At 43.6% G+C, this 13968-nt stretch overlaps 1 protein-coding gene across 1 annotated transcript in view; it reads right to left on the reverse strand.

Moving 5' to 3' along the window:
• The window catches only part of nrxn3a (neurexin 3a), a 1856693-nt gene that overhangs the window by 427595 nt on the left and 1415130 nt on the right, over positions 1–13968 (reverse strand). Inside the window, 1 exon segment of the mRNA XM_048600025.1 lies at positions 6277–6291. Within this exon segment, the coding sequence (XP_048455982.1) occupies positions 6277–6291 (15 nt within the window).

The raw sequence follows: 13968 nt of genomic DNA on the forward strand, positions 1-13968 counted from the left end.
GCACATTCGTCAGTAACACAGGAAGTATCAGAATTGAAGCCTGCAACAAAAACAAAGTTGCTGGAAAAGCTCAGCAGGTCTGGCAGCATCTGTGGAGGAGAAAACAGAGTTAACGTTTCGGGTCCGATGACCCTTCCTCAGACCCTTCTGAGGAAGGGTCACGAGACCTGAAACGTTAACTCTGTTTTCTCCTCCACAGATGCTGCCAGACCTGCTGAGCTTTTCCAGCAACTTTGTTTTTGTTCCTGATTTACAGCATCCGCAGTTCTTTTGGTTTTTATTTAGAATTGAAGCCAGGATGGCTCCTCCTGCTCAGATACTCTTCCCAGGGGAAGTTGATAGTGTGGCAATTAGAATGGAGGTGAGAGGTGCTAGACAAAGGCAAAGCGACAGAAAGGGTTTGCTTTGTTTAAATCCACGCTGAGTTACAGACCCATTTCCATCAATAAGACCACCACTTCACCACTTCACATCTGTCTCAGCTCATTTGCAGTTAAAATTCTGGTCTTTCTGACCTCTGGACTATCCTGTTCTAACACGCTGTGATTTACCTTAAAGGGGACGTATTTGAAACTGCAGTTTATCACAACCGCCATGAGACAGGATGTGACATACAATCGCAAACATTCTGTGCACATAATACAGCAGCTACTTTACAGGTCGGATTTGTCTACATACCTTCCAAGGTTCTATTAAATCTAAACTGCTTTATCATGAAGCAAATATTCCACATTATTAGTCTACCAATCCTTTTTGCATCATTGGTGCTTCAATGTTACTGATAATGGTCTAATAATCAATTGCTCAGAGAGTTATTAACTATGTGGGTTAGTTTATTTAAAACAGTTAAACACATGACAAGTTATGAAGCAGACATGACAGCAAAGCAAAATAAAACAAAGAACTGCAGAGGCTGGAGATCTGAAACAAAAACAGAAACTCAGCAGGTCTGGCAACATCTGTGCAGAGAGAAACAGAGCCAATGTTTCTCGTCCAAAGCACACAGTTCTGTGGAAGGGTCACTGGACCCGAAACGTTAACTCTGTTTTTTTTAACCTCACAGATGCTGCCAGACCTGCTGGGCTTTTCCAGCAACTTTGTTCTTGTTCCTGATTGACAGCATCCGCAGTTCTTTCAGTTTTTTTTTTCTAGTCCAAAGACCCTCTTCAAAACTCTGAACTCTCTGTGTTCTGAAGCAGGGTCATTGGATTCAAAACATTAACTCTGTTTCTCTTTCCACAGATGCTGCCAGACCTTCAGCAATTTCTGTTTTAAACAGCCAGTTGGTTTCTGTGTCTGTGCAGTTTGCAGAGCCAAAGCAGGCAAAACCATCAGGCAGAGTCACAACAATGTATACACACAGCACATGGAGTCCTTAAAGGTGAAATCTTTTGAAGGTGAGGTGTTTTTGCGCTAATCAGAATGCAAGATGACATGTGTGTGGCCAGTCTCCCAACTTGCACTCTTCAATAGCTTGAGCTGTTCAAAAACTCTTCTATCTCAGTTCAACAGCACACCAAGTTCCCATCATCCACCAACACTATGCTTGCCAATGTAAGTTTGTGTACTGGTTCACCAAATTTGCAATGATAATCCTTGTTTTTGCATCCCTCATTCCCTCTAACTCCACATTTACAGCCCCTTATTTCACCTTCAGCACCTTGAGCCCTAAATTTGGGACTTCCCTCCCTAAACAATCCATCATTTTATTTCTGTCTCCTTCAGGAAGATGCTCCTTAAAAGCTTTGACCAAGTTTTGGTTTGGTTAAAAAGCCAATAGTACTGCAGATGCTGTAAATCAGGAACAAAAACAGAAGTTGCTGGAAAAGCTCAGCAGGTCTGGCAGCATCTGAGACGAAAAATCCAAGTTAATATTTTGCATACGGTGACCTTTCTTCAGTTCTGACTTTTGGCTTTGGTTACATGTCTTTATCCAGCTTAGTGCTGAATTCTGTTTCATAATTGCTTCAGTGCAGCATCCTTGGAAGTTTGCTATGTGAAAGCTGCCATGTAAATGCAAGTTGTTGTTATCAAGTTTGCATTCTGGTGCTTGCTTCACGAAGGGGATGAAAATTTCTCAATAGTTCAAGCATTTACAGAAGGAGATGGGGCAGAAATGTCTTTTTTATTTGAATTAGAAATGCAGACTTCAGTTAGGATTGTCTGTACAGGTCAAGGCTCAGATTTTGCTTCTTCAAACCAAATGGGTGGCAGACTGCCCTAAATCAACAGGAAGGGAACTGGCAATGGTTAGGATAGTGCAATTTAATGCATGAGGGAAGTATATTCTTATATAGTCATCAGGTATTGATCCACTCTCTATTAATTAGTAAGTAAGACAAAACAAAATCATTCAGGAAAACATTACAGGCAGAAAAACATGAAGCTCCATTAGTCTCCTTGGTTCTCTGCACTCCACAGGTTTTATTGATGGGTAGGTTACAAGGCAGTCACAACATCATGCAATGACTTGCCATGCAAACCTGGAGTTGCCCATTTATCTAGAAGGCCTTAAGCAAGTCTGGCTGTCTGGCACAGAAACCCTTCCTGAACACAAACTCCCCAATGCTTTCTCGATCAGCTGGTCTCAAAACCCACCACCACCATTTCCTCATCGGTTTGTATCCACATTTTTAAATGACTCTTTCCTTGGAAAGTGGGACGTTGCTCCCAAGGCCAGCATTCAGTGCCCCTGAATTCCCTCGCTGGATTATTTCAGAGAACACTTAAGAATCTAACGCAGTGTTGTGGGGCTGCAGTGACAAGTATTAGGTACCAATAGGGCAGCACGGTGGCTCAGTGGTTAGGACCACTGCCTCACAGCGCCAGTGACCCAGGTTTGATTCCACCCACGGGTGACTGTATGTAAGGAGTTTGCGCTCTAGTTTCCTTCCACAGTCCAAAGATGTGTAGGCTAAGTTGGTTAGCCATGCAAAATTGCCCATAGTGTCCAGGGATATGCAGGCTAGGTGGGTTAGCAATGGGGAATGCAGGGTTACAGAGTAGGGGATTGGATATGGATGAGCTGCTCATCAGAGGGTCAGTGTGGACTCAATGGGCAGAATGGCCTGCTTCAGCACTGCAGGGATTCTATGATTCTCCCCTAAAGAGTGCCTATAAATCAGCAGGGTTTTTACGAACCAACTGCTTGGTCACTGTAACTTTCAATTCCTTTTTTTTAATTAACTGAATTAAACTTCACCAGCTGCTGTGGTGAGGTCTGAACTCCCCTCTCAAAGCACAAGCTGGGGCCTTTGGACGATTAGCCCTGCAACACTACCTCTGTGCTGCCAACTCCCTCTTTAATAGATAAAAGCAAGCGTGTGCAATCTTTTGCCAGTCCATCCAGACTGCACATTCCACTGATGCTATCTTTGTGATTGAGTGTGGCATCAAACAATATTTGATAAGATGGTCCAGAATTTGGTAAGATTCCAGAATCATAAACTCATACAGCATGGAAACAGGCCCTTTGGTCCAACAAATCTACACTGACCGAGTTCTCAAACTAAACTACTCCCACTTGTCTGCGCTTGGCCGATATCCTTCCCGAACCTTCTTATTCATGAACTTATCCAAATGCCCCTCCTGATTTTATAAACCTCAATAAATTCATCCCTCAGCCTCCTATGCTCAAATGAAAAAATGTCCCAGCTTTTCCAGTCTATTTTTATATTTGAAAACCTTCATTTCCAGCAACATCCCAGTAAATCTCTTTGGAACCCTCTCTTGCTTAATAATATCCTTCTTATAACAGGGCGACGAGAACTGCACACCTTGAAGAGATGGACACATAAAACAGGCTGTCCTGTAAATTTTCAGAATAATCACACTGAGGTAACCTGAGCATAAATGGAATGGGAGAAGAACCATAAGTCTACTGAGGGCAGGGAATTTTATCAGCCCCCTCTCCCAAGTTGTATAAACACTGGAAAGAACTTGCATGAAAAACTATGACTTTCTTTTCAATAAGAAAAACTTGCAAGTCAAATTAATTCATTAAAGTTGGAAAATCGATTTAAGTCATTGGTATGGATTGTAAATAGTTAAGACGTGAACATTGATCCTTTGGCAGTTCATTAATAAGGCCCTGCCGTTCCGAGAATGACCTTTATATTCCTTTGCTGTTTCATTATGGGTTAACCAATCCTCAATATTACCCCAAATCCCACGAGGTCTAATCTATGCGACAACTCCCTGTGTGGCAGCTTCTCAAATAACTTCAGAAAATCCAAGTGTATCATATCGTCTGCTTCCCCCTTACCTAATCTTCTCCATATACCGTCAAAATACTGCAGCAGATTCATCGTCTTCCCTTCTGTAATACAATATTGTGTTGACTCTGCCAACTCAAACTGTAGGTTCACAAGTTGTCTACACCCTTAATAACAGATTCTGGCAGCTTGTTGGTGACAGATGCCAGGCTAATGGCAGATCAAAGGCTGGGAATACTGCAGCGAGTAACTCAACTCCTGACTCCTCAAAGCCTGTCTACCATCTACAAGGCACAAGTCAGGAGTGCGATGGAATACTTCCCACTTACCTGGATGGGTACAGCTCCAACAACACTCAAGAAGCTTGATGCCATCCAGGACAAAGCAGCTCACTTGAGTGGCACCACATCCACAAGCATCCACTCCCTCCACCACCGACGCTCAGTAGCAGTAGTGTTTACTATCTACAGTGTTTACTGCACTGCAGAAATTCACCAAAGATCCTCAGGCAGCACCTTCCAAACCCACGATCACTTCCATCCAGAAGGAAAAGGGCAGCAGATGCATGGGGACACCAACACCTCCAAGTTTCCCTCCAAGCCACTCATCATCCTGACTTGGAAATATATCGCCGTTCCTTCACTGTCGCTGGGTCAAAATCCTGGCACTCCCTCCCTAAGGGCATGTGGGTTAAACCACAGCAGGTGGACTGCAGCGATTCAAGAAGGCAACGCACCACCGCTTTTCAAGGGCATTTAGGGATGGGCAATAAATGCTGGTCAGCCAGCAACAACTACATCCTACAAACCAATGAAAAAAATTTCTCCGCAAACATTCATTTGGTGTAAAGCCTGCTTGCCTTCATTGGTCAGGGCATTGAGTGTAAGGGTTGGAAAGTCATGTTGCAGCTGTATAAAACTTTAGTGAGGCCACTTTGGAGTATTGTGTGCAGTTGTGGTCACCAAACTGTAGGAAGGATGTGGAGGCTTGGAAGAGGGTGCAGAAGAGGTTTATCAGGATGTTGCCTGGATTGGAGTGCGTGAGCTATTAGGGAGAGGTTGGACAAACTTGGATCATTTTCAATAGTGTTGGAGGTTGAGGAGTGACCTGATAGAAGTGTATAAAATTATGAGAGGCATAGATAGGGTGGACAGTCTGAGTCGTTTTCCCAGTGTGGTAATGTCAAATACTAGGGGCATAGGTTTAATGTGAGGGGGGGGGAAGTTTAAAGGAATGTGTGAGAAAGTTTTTACACACAGGGTAAAAGGTGCCTGAATCGCACTGCCAGGGCAGGTGGTAGAAGCAGATACAACAGAGGTATTTAGAGACACACATGAACAGGCAGGGAACAAAGGAATACAGACCATGTACAGGGATTAGTCTGGAATGGCATCAGATGGATAGAGAAGGATCTTCAGTGAGTGCGGAAAGAGGATTGCTGAAGATAGGCGTAGATTCTTTAGTACTTCTTGGACTTTGGTTAGCTCAGTTGGCTGGATGGCTGGTTGGTGATGTTAGTAATGTAGGTTCAATTTGTACATTAGCTGGGGTTACCATGAAGGTCCAATCTTCTCAACCTCATCCCTTGCCTTGGGTGTGGTGACCCTCAGGTTAAACACACCACACACTGTTTCTCTCTAATGGAACAGTGGGACTATGGCAACTTGACCTTTAAAGAAAGTTTAATAAGTTCGCATTCTTTAGAACAGAAGAAGCATGAGGTGAACAAAGGGAAGTCTTCCTGATTATGGAAAAAAAAGGATTTTGGGGAAAGTAAGGTGGAACAATCATGGATTTCACTACCAGGAATAGTCAAGCAAATGGCCACAAGGTTAGAAGCCAGACATTTTTCCTCAGACCGATATAGACTTGAGAAATGAATGGGGGACAAAGATCACTGAGTGAATATACTCAAAGCACATTTGGATATTGGCATCAAGAATCAACAAAGTGGTATCTTTGGAGAAAGGAAATATCTCAGGAGTTGAGAAACAATAATTTCTTGCATTTTTGGGATTCTAATTGTTGCCATAGAGGTCAAAACCTTGCAAAAAGTTGAAACGATGTGTAAGTGGATCTGATCATTTAGGAAGCAAGGCCAGGAGCAGATGATATGACTGGGCCTCACTGGCCTCATTGATTGATTGATTGATTTATTGTCACGTGCACCAAAAAGCTTTGTTTACAGGCAGATCACAGCAAGCAAAGGATGTACAGATCAAAAAGACTTACTTAGAAGCATTCGGGTTACATTATTTGAGGCCAGAGTCCATTCAACAGTCTGACAACGACTAGAAAGAAGCTGTTCCTGAACCAAAGAATTTTACCAAAACTACTGAAAGCCTAACAGTCCCTCTCCACGTTCGGAATAGATGTTTTTTGTTTCTTCAAAGTATATGTCTCTTATTTAATAATCAACTAGAGATCGACTGCCAAGGGACAGTCACTCACTTTCCAAGCTGTTCTTTGTTTCTCGGCACCAGAGTATAAATTAAATGGCCCTAATATTACATTTGTTTACACAGGCCTTTGATGTTTTCAATTAGCTACACCAACTTCCACACAACATAATTTCCCTTTGTTGTTTTCCTGGTGGGTCCAGATTATCAAAAAGAAAAATATCCGTCAGTATCTCAGTGCTTTATTTTATTTGGCTTTCAAAAAAACAACTGGGCACCAAAGAAACGGCTGCAGCAAACAGTTCTATTACTTTTCACAGATGTGGGCCAGCATTTAGAAGTTGTTGAATTTGATAAGATACTGTTTCAATGCCGCAAATAAAATAACATAAAAAAATCCGGTCTCCCCTGGTGCACAGTGGTATTTTACAATAATGAAGCGACTGAAACATCAATAGTATTTAAATATACCAGCAGATATAATAATATTTTGTTTCTTAATTATTTAATGGGACATGGGTACCGCTGGTTGACCAGCATTTATTGCCCATCCCTAGTTGCCCTTGAGAAGGTGGTGGTGAGCTGTCTTCTTGAACCGCTGCAGTCAACCTGCTGTAGGTTGGCCCAGGGAGGGAATCCAGGATTTTGTCCCAATGACATTGAAGGAATGGCGATATATTACCAAGAATTTGTTCTCAAGAATCTGTACCTAGGTAACTTTGTACCTAAGATGGCACCGTAAGTGGCAACGTGTAAACCTTTCACTGTACTCATGTGAGCGCATGTGACAATGAAGCTAATTCTAAGTCAGGGTGGTGAGTGGCTCGGAGGGGAACTTGCAGGGGGTGGTGTTCCTATGTATCTGCTGCCCTTGTCCTTCTAGATGGGAGAGCTTACACCTTTGGGTAATGTTGCTGGTGTGATGGTGTGTAACATTAATATGGAATGTGATGGCTAAGAGTGATGCTTGAAGGTTATTACACTCGATGCACTGTGCTGCCCCTAGTTAACAAGAAGGCTAAGAGGGGTTAAATCAAGTTTAATATCAGAAAGGGCTTGGACAGGGTAAATAAAGGGAAACTCGGACCAGTGGATGAGGGATCAATAACCAGAAGGAAGCCAGATGCAATAAATCTTTCTCGAACAATCATTGCTCAGGTAAATTGCCCATAGTGTTCAGGGATGTACAGGCTAGGTGTGTTACAGGGTGAGGGGAGGGGGATGGGGTCTGGGTGGGATGCTGTTGGGCTGAATGGCCTGTTTCCACACTGTGAGGATTCTGATTCTGTTCTGATGCTGATTCATTTGGAATGATGGGTGGTGGGAACAGACTTAATCCTCACTTCCAAAGGGAATTAGTTCAGTTCTTGACGGTGAAAGGAATTGATGGACTGAATGGTCTTTTCCAGTGCTATGCCAATCTATTAATTGTATTAAATCACATTTACAGCACAGAAGCAGGCCATTCGGGTCAACTGGTCCACGTCACTGTTTAGATTCTACATGAACCTCCTCTTACCTCCCATCTCATCCTCCCATTCCCTCCTCTCTCACAAGCCTCCTCTTTAATATATCCATGCTCAACGCAAGGAAGAGGAAATGGGTGACAGTGTTCTCTCCCCCTTTATTTATACGCCTTGATTTGCTGAGGTGGTTGGCATTATTTCCGGTTCAGTGAAAAACAGAACTGGACGTGATGCCAACCTCCCCAGCAAACCGAGGCATATAAATAACAAGTGGGACAGGACATCAACACTTCACCAGGGGGGCACTGACAATGTTACCTAGCAGGGTAACAAAGCATCTGCAATCAAACACACCAGCTCGGCGAGCAAGTCTACAACCTCAAGCGCACCCTCAGATACAAATCATTTCAAAAAACTTTCTACTCCTGAGCATAACAAGATGTGGAGCTGGATGAACACAGCAGACCAGGCAGCATCAGAGGAGCAGGAAAACTGATGTTTCGGGTCGGGACCCGCGTGGTTAGCCACACACACACGTCCCACATCGATGGCTCTGAGCTAGTGTTATCACCCCAGTACCCTCAAACAAATCACACAGAGTGCTCACCCTCCATGGCACAGTTAGAACAACCAACCCACAAGTTAGGGAATAATGAGACCAAACACAGGGATCGCTAAAAATGTAAAAATAATCAGCTGCTTAAGGAAAAAGATTAAAACAGAGGGGGCAATTTTCAGAAGGGGATTCAAGTACTGGCTATTCTCCAAGGTGGTTATGATTGGGTGTTGAATAGGAGTACCACATTAGCCCTCATCTAGCACAGGACACCATTTTGATAATGGTGACTAGCAACGCCCATCCCGACATTCAGTGAACAGAGCCGATTAAAGAGGTGTTGTGGTCGTTTCTGGTTTAAATAACATCCTCTCCAAATAGCAGCCAACTGCTTGGGATTAAACACATCGATGAGTCTAATTTGAAGGGATATTCACCATTTTGCACGGTGGAACCGTGGAGAGGGCCTCTAAAATATGAGGAATCTTTCGGGAATCTGGTCAAGATTACACCAACTAAGATCCCAATACTAATTCTGCAAATTCTCTGAGCACTACACTTCAGCAGTGAAAGAGTGCTTTGTCGTTTGTCCTTGGCAGATGCTGAATAAGAATCATCAGGGGAACAGGCGTGCTCGGGTCTTTCTGCTTCTTGGTCTGGTAGAGGAATGGGAGGAAGTCAGGCGGCCTGGGAGAGTGATAACAACTCCTGGGAAAGGAGAGTAAGATGAGTGAGTGGACTTCTTCCCTCCGTGGACTTGTTATCTACCTCTGCACTTTCTAAACGAGGACCTCCAGTGCTGTGCCCAATACCATGTTTCCCTTCTCCCTCTCACAATGAGCCCTTCTGCAAGCTGTCACTATGTGCGCATGGCGTCCCCACACCACACCAGTGTCTGAAACTTTCACACTCTGCTCCAGGGATAGTACTTTATGGAAACATTACATGGGGAAGACGGTGACAATGTCACCAAACTGGTGACTTAGAAGCTCAGGCCAATGACCTGGGACCATGGTGACACCAACTTGACAGATGGTGAAGTTTGAAGCCAATAAAAATCTGGATTTAGGAATAAATAAAGAATCAGCACCTCGGTGCTAAATCTGCAGGTTTCTGCTGATTTGGCAATTTTATGTATCCAACACGTAGGATGTAGATGGCACTGGCCAGGCCAACATTTATTGCCCAATTCTAATTGCTCTTGAGGAGATGCTGGTGAGCCACTTACTGGTAGGGAGTGTGTTCTACAACTTTGACCCAATGACACTGAAGGAACAGTGACATATTTCCAAGTCAGCATGGTGTGTGGTTTGGAGGGGAATTTGTGGGTGGTGGTGTTGCCATGTATCTACTCCCTAGATGGCATTGGTCATGGTTTTGGCAGCTGCTGTTCAAAGAGGTTTGGTGAATTTCTGCGGTGCATCTTGTAGACGGTACAACTGCTGCTACTGAGCATCAGTGGTGGAGGAAGTAAATGTTGAAATGGATGGATGTGATGCCGGTTGTGATGTTGCTATTGCTTTAAGGGGTGTATTTTGTCCTTTTTGTTTGAAGAGAGGTTTTAGGGCAGAGGTGTCAAGCTGTCTAGTGGGTTCCTCTAAAGTAAACTGCTTGGGAGACCTTGGGCTTTTATTTTAAAGTTGGAACAATAGAAGCAGCCTGGATGGATGTGGCTAGCTCTCACAGACCACAATTTCTAGTTTTTAGTTTCTTAGCTTTGAAATGTTGCTGCAGTTCCTATTGTAGTCTCAAAAGGGTTAGAAACTGCAATAAATATCACCTGGCTACTGCTCTTTCTGAATCTTTGTTTGATATTATTTTTCTCTCTCTGCTGCTGGGTTGCATGTGAGAAAATCCAATTTCTGAATTTGCCTTTTTGCCAGGGGGTGTGTTTATGGGATGTTACTACCTGGAACAGTTAATTGGTTATAGGTGCTGTATCTATTATTCTGTTAAGTTTTCCAATAGAGTTAGGTTATTCTAAGTTCTTTGTTCTTTTGTTGTATCTTAACTAGAGTGCTTGAATAAATTGTGTTTTGCTTAACGATGAACTGTTGAACTGCATCTGGAATACAGCACTTCACATTTGCCTTTAAGATAAGAAAAATTTAGGGTCTAGCTACCTTCTTAAAATATTTTGAGGGGTTCTGGTCTGGTCCAATACACGTTCAAGTGGACTGCTTCATCCCGAATGGTGTTAAGCTTTCTGAGTACTATCGGAGCTGGACTCATTCAGGCAATTTCAATTTAGGATAATCAGTAATTTTGGGTAATACATTGATTGCTAGCAGAACAATGGATTGTGTTAATAATGTCAACCATGGGACAATGCAATAAATGTTATTACCTTAGCTATGCTATTATGCACCTACAATTCAAAAGTACTGCAACAAAAAGAAATTGGCACTCTAATTAACTTCTTTGTCTGATAAGATGGCATTTTCTTTCCTGGGCGGGACCGGGCTGCTAAGACAAATGTAAGAAGATCCCTTCTTTCTGCTCAGCTCCAATATTTCCTTCGAACGTGATTGAAGAATCATATTGGGCATTCTTTCCCAATCATACAAGCTAATTTACAGCACTGACGAGGATTATTAACGAACTGGCGAGGTATTAATTAACTGCATGGTTGAAAATAACCCCACTGCCTTGAGAATTTGCAAAAGGCATAACATGTCTACAGCATGTTTGATAACTTAGGAAGTTTGTTGTCAACATTGAGTGTGTCAGCACTAAAGCTCCATTGATACTGTGAAGAGATTAAGACAGAAGTATATACATGACTATCTACAGCGCACTTGTCTTTCTGTTTCAGAATTGGTTGCAAAATTGCTGAACAATTGAGACTGAATGAGAGAAGCGGAGGTGATCTCACTGAAAATTTAAGATCTGAGAGATTAGATATTGATGAACGAATTACCAATAAAGTTGCATGTCCATAAGACCATAAGACATAGGAGCAGAAATTAGGACATTCAGCCCATCGAGTCTGCTCCACCATTCAATTATGGCTGATAAGTTCCTCAACCCCATTCTCCCGCTTTCTCCCCGTAACCCTTGATTCCCTTGACAATCAAGAACCTATCTATCTCAGTCTTAAATGTACTCAATGACCTGGCCTCCACAGCCTTCTGTGGCAGTGAATTCCATAGATTCACCACTGTCTGGCTGAAGAAATTTCTCCTTATCTCCGTTCTAAACGGTCTTCCCTTTACTCTAAGGTTATGCCCTCGAGTCCTAGTCTCTCCTCCCAATGGAAGCATCTTGCCAAAATCCACTCTGACCAGGCCATTCAGTATTCTGTAAGTATTCTATCATAATCATAAACTCTGCAACATGGGTCCTGAGAATCCAGTCCAGAAGACCAAAAGTATTTATTTCAAAACATTCATATCCCAAAGCACCTGACACCCAGCTAAGGTGTCATGATGGAAATCATGATGATCATACAGGAAGATACCACAAATGAAGGTGAAAGATTATCACAGGCACGCACGAATGCAGAATTGAGGTTAAAATCAGGTCAGCAGTGATCTTATTGAATGGTGGAGCAGGCTGGAAGGGCCAAGTGGCCATCTCACATTCCTACAACATCTCTCTGATCCTCAGGACTTTACAAAGCACTTTGCAGCCAATAGAGCTGCTACCTTCTGAAATGCTGTAATATCAAGTTCAGCAGCTCCCACAGAACGCACTGAAAGATGCTGCTGACTGTAATGAGATAGATAATGTGTTTTAGTCGTTTTAGTTCAGGGATAAATGTTGGCAAGGACACCAGAGAGGCCAAACTTGTACTGTTTTAAATAGAGCTTTCTACATTCAGCTACCCAACAAATAACAACGGCAAGTTGCATTTATGTAGCACCTTGAATGCAGTGTATTGTTCCCAGATGATTCACAGGGGTGATAACACACAAAGTTTGACACTGAAGCCCATAAAGTGACAGGTGATGAAATGCTTGATCAAAGCAGTAGATTTCATGGACCAGGTTAAAGGATGTGACAGAGAGAGAGAGAGAGAGAGCATGGAGGTTGTAGGCATGGACCGTTACAGATGCAGTCTATATGTCGGTAAATATGAAATTATACACTTAGGTGTGAAAAACAGAAAGGATAAGCATTATTTTAATGGTGGTATATTGGGAAGCATGGATATAGAAAGGGATCTGGGCATCCCTGTACACCAGTCAATAAAAATAGACAGGCAGTTGCAGCAAGCAATGAAGAAGGCAAACAGTATACTGGCCTTCACTACAAGGCAATTTGAGTTCAGAAGTAGGGCCATCTTACTGCACATACTCAGGGCCTTAATGACACTACAGCTGGAACATTGCATGCGGTTTTGGTCTCCCCATTTAAGAAGAATTATAGATCAAATCATACAATCCCTACAATGTGGAAGCAGGCCACTTGGCCCAACAACTCTCTGAACAGCATCCCACCCAGACTCGCACCCTTACCCTATCCCTATCCCTATCCCTATAACCCTGCATTTATCATGGCTGCAGACATTTGGACTATGGGAGGAAACCCACGCAGACATGGCCTACCGCATCCCAAAACCAGTCCAGCTCGTCCCTGCCTCCCTAACCTGTTCTTCCTCCTACCTATCCCCTCCTCCCACCTCAAGCCGCACCTCCATCTCCTACCGACCAACCTCATCCCGCCCCCTTGACCTGTCCGTCCTCCCTGGACTGACCTATCCCCTTCCTAACTCCCTACCTACACTCACCTTTACTGGCTCCATCCCCGCCTCTTCGACCTATTTGTTTCCTCTCCACCTATCCTCTCCTCTATCCCTCTTCTATCCGCCTCCCACTCTCTCCCTATTTATTTTGGAACCCCCTTCCGCTCCCCCTTTTCTGATGAAGGGTCTAGGCCCGAAACGTCAGCCTCTCTGCTCCTATGATGCTGCTTGGCCTGCTGTGTTCATCCAGCCCTGCACCTTGTTGTCTCGGATTCCCCAGCATCTGCAGTTCCTACTATCCCAGACATGGGGAGAATGTGCAAACTCCACACAGACAGTCGCCCGAGGGTAGAAGTGAACCTGGGTCTCTGGTTCTGTGAAGCAACAGTGCTAACCACTGAGCCACTGTGCTGTCCCAAAGGCCATAGAGGGAGTGCAGCAGGGAATTTCACTGCGGCTGATACCAGGGAAGGCAGGGCTGTCCCATGAAGAGAGATCAGTCTGCCTGGGCCTGTACTTACAGGAATGAGAGGGGATCTGATTGAAGCGTATAAAATTTTAACAGGGCTACACAGATTAAATGCAGAGATAACAAGGTGTAGAGCTGGATGAACACAGCCGGCCAAGCAGCATCATAGGAGCAGGA

Source organism: Rhincodon typus, chromosome 8, assembly GCF_021869965.1.
Source record: "Rhincodon typus isolate 14 chromosome 8, sRhiTyp1.1, whole genome shotgun sequence".
NCBI lineage: Eukaryota > Metazoa > Chordata > Chondrichthyes > Orectolobiformes > Rhincodontidae > Rhincodon > Rhincodon typus.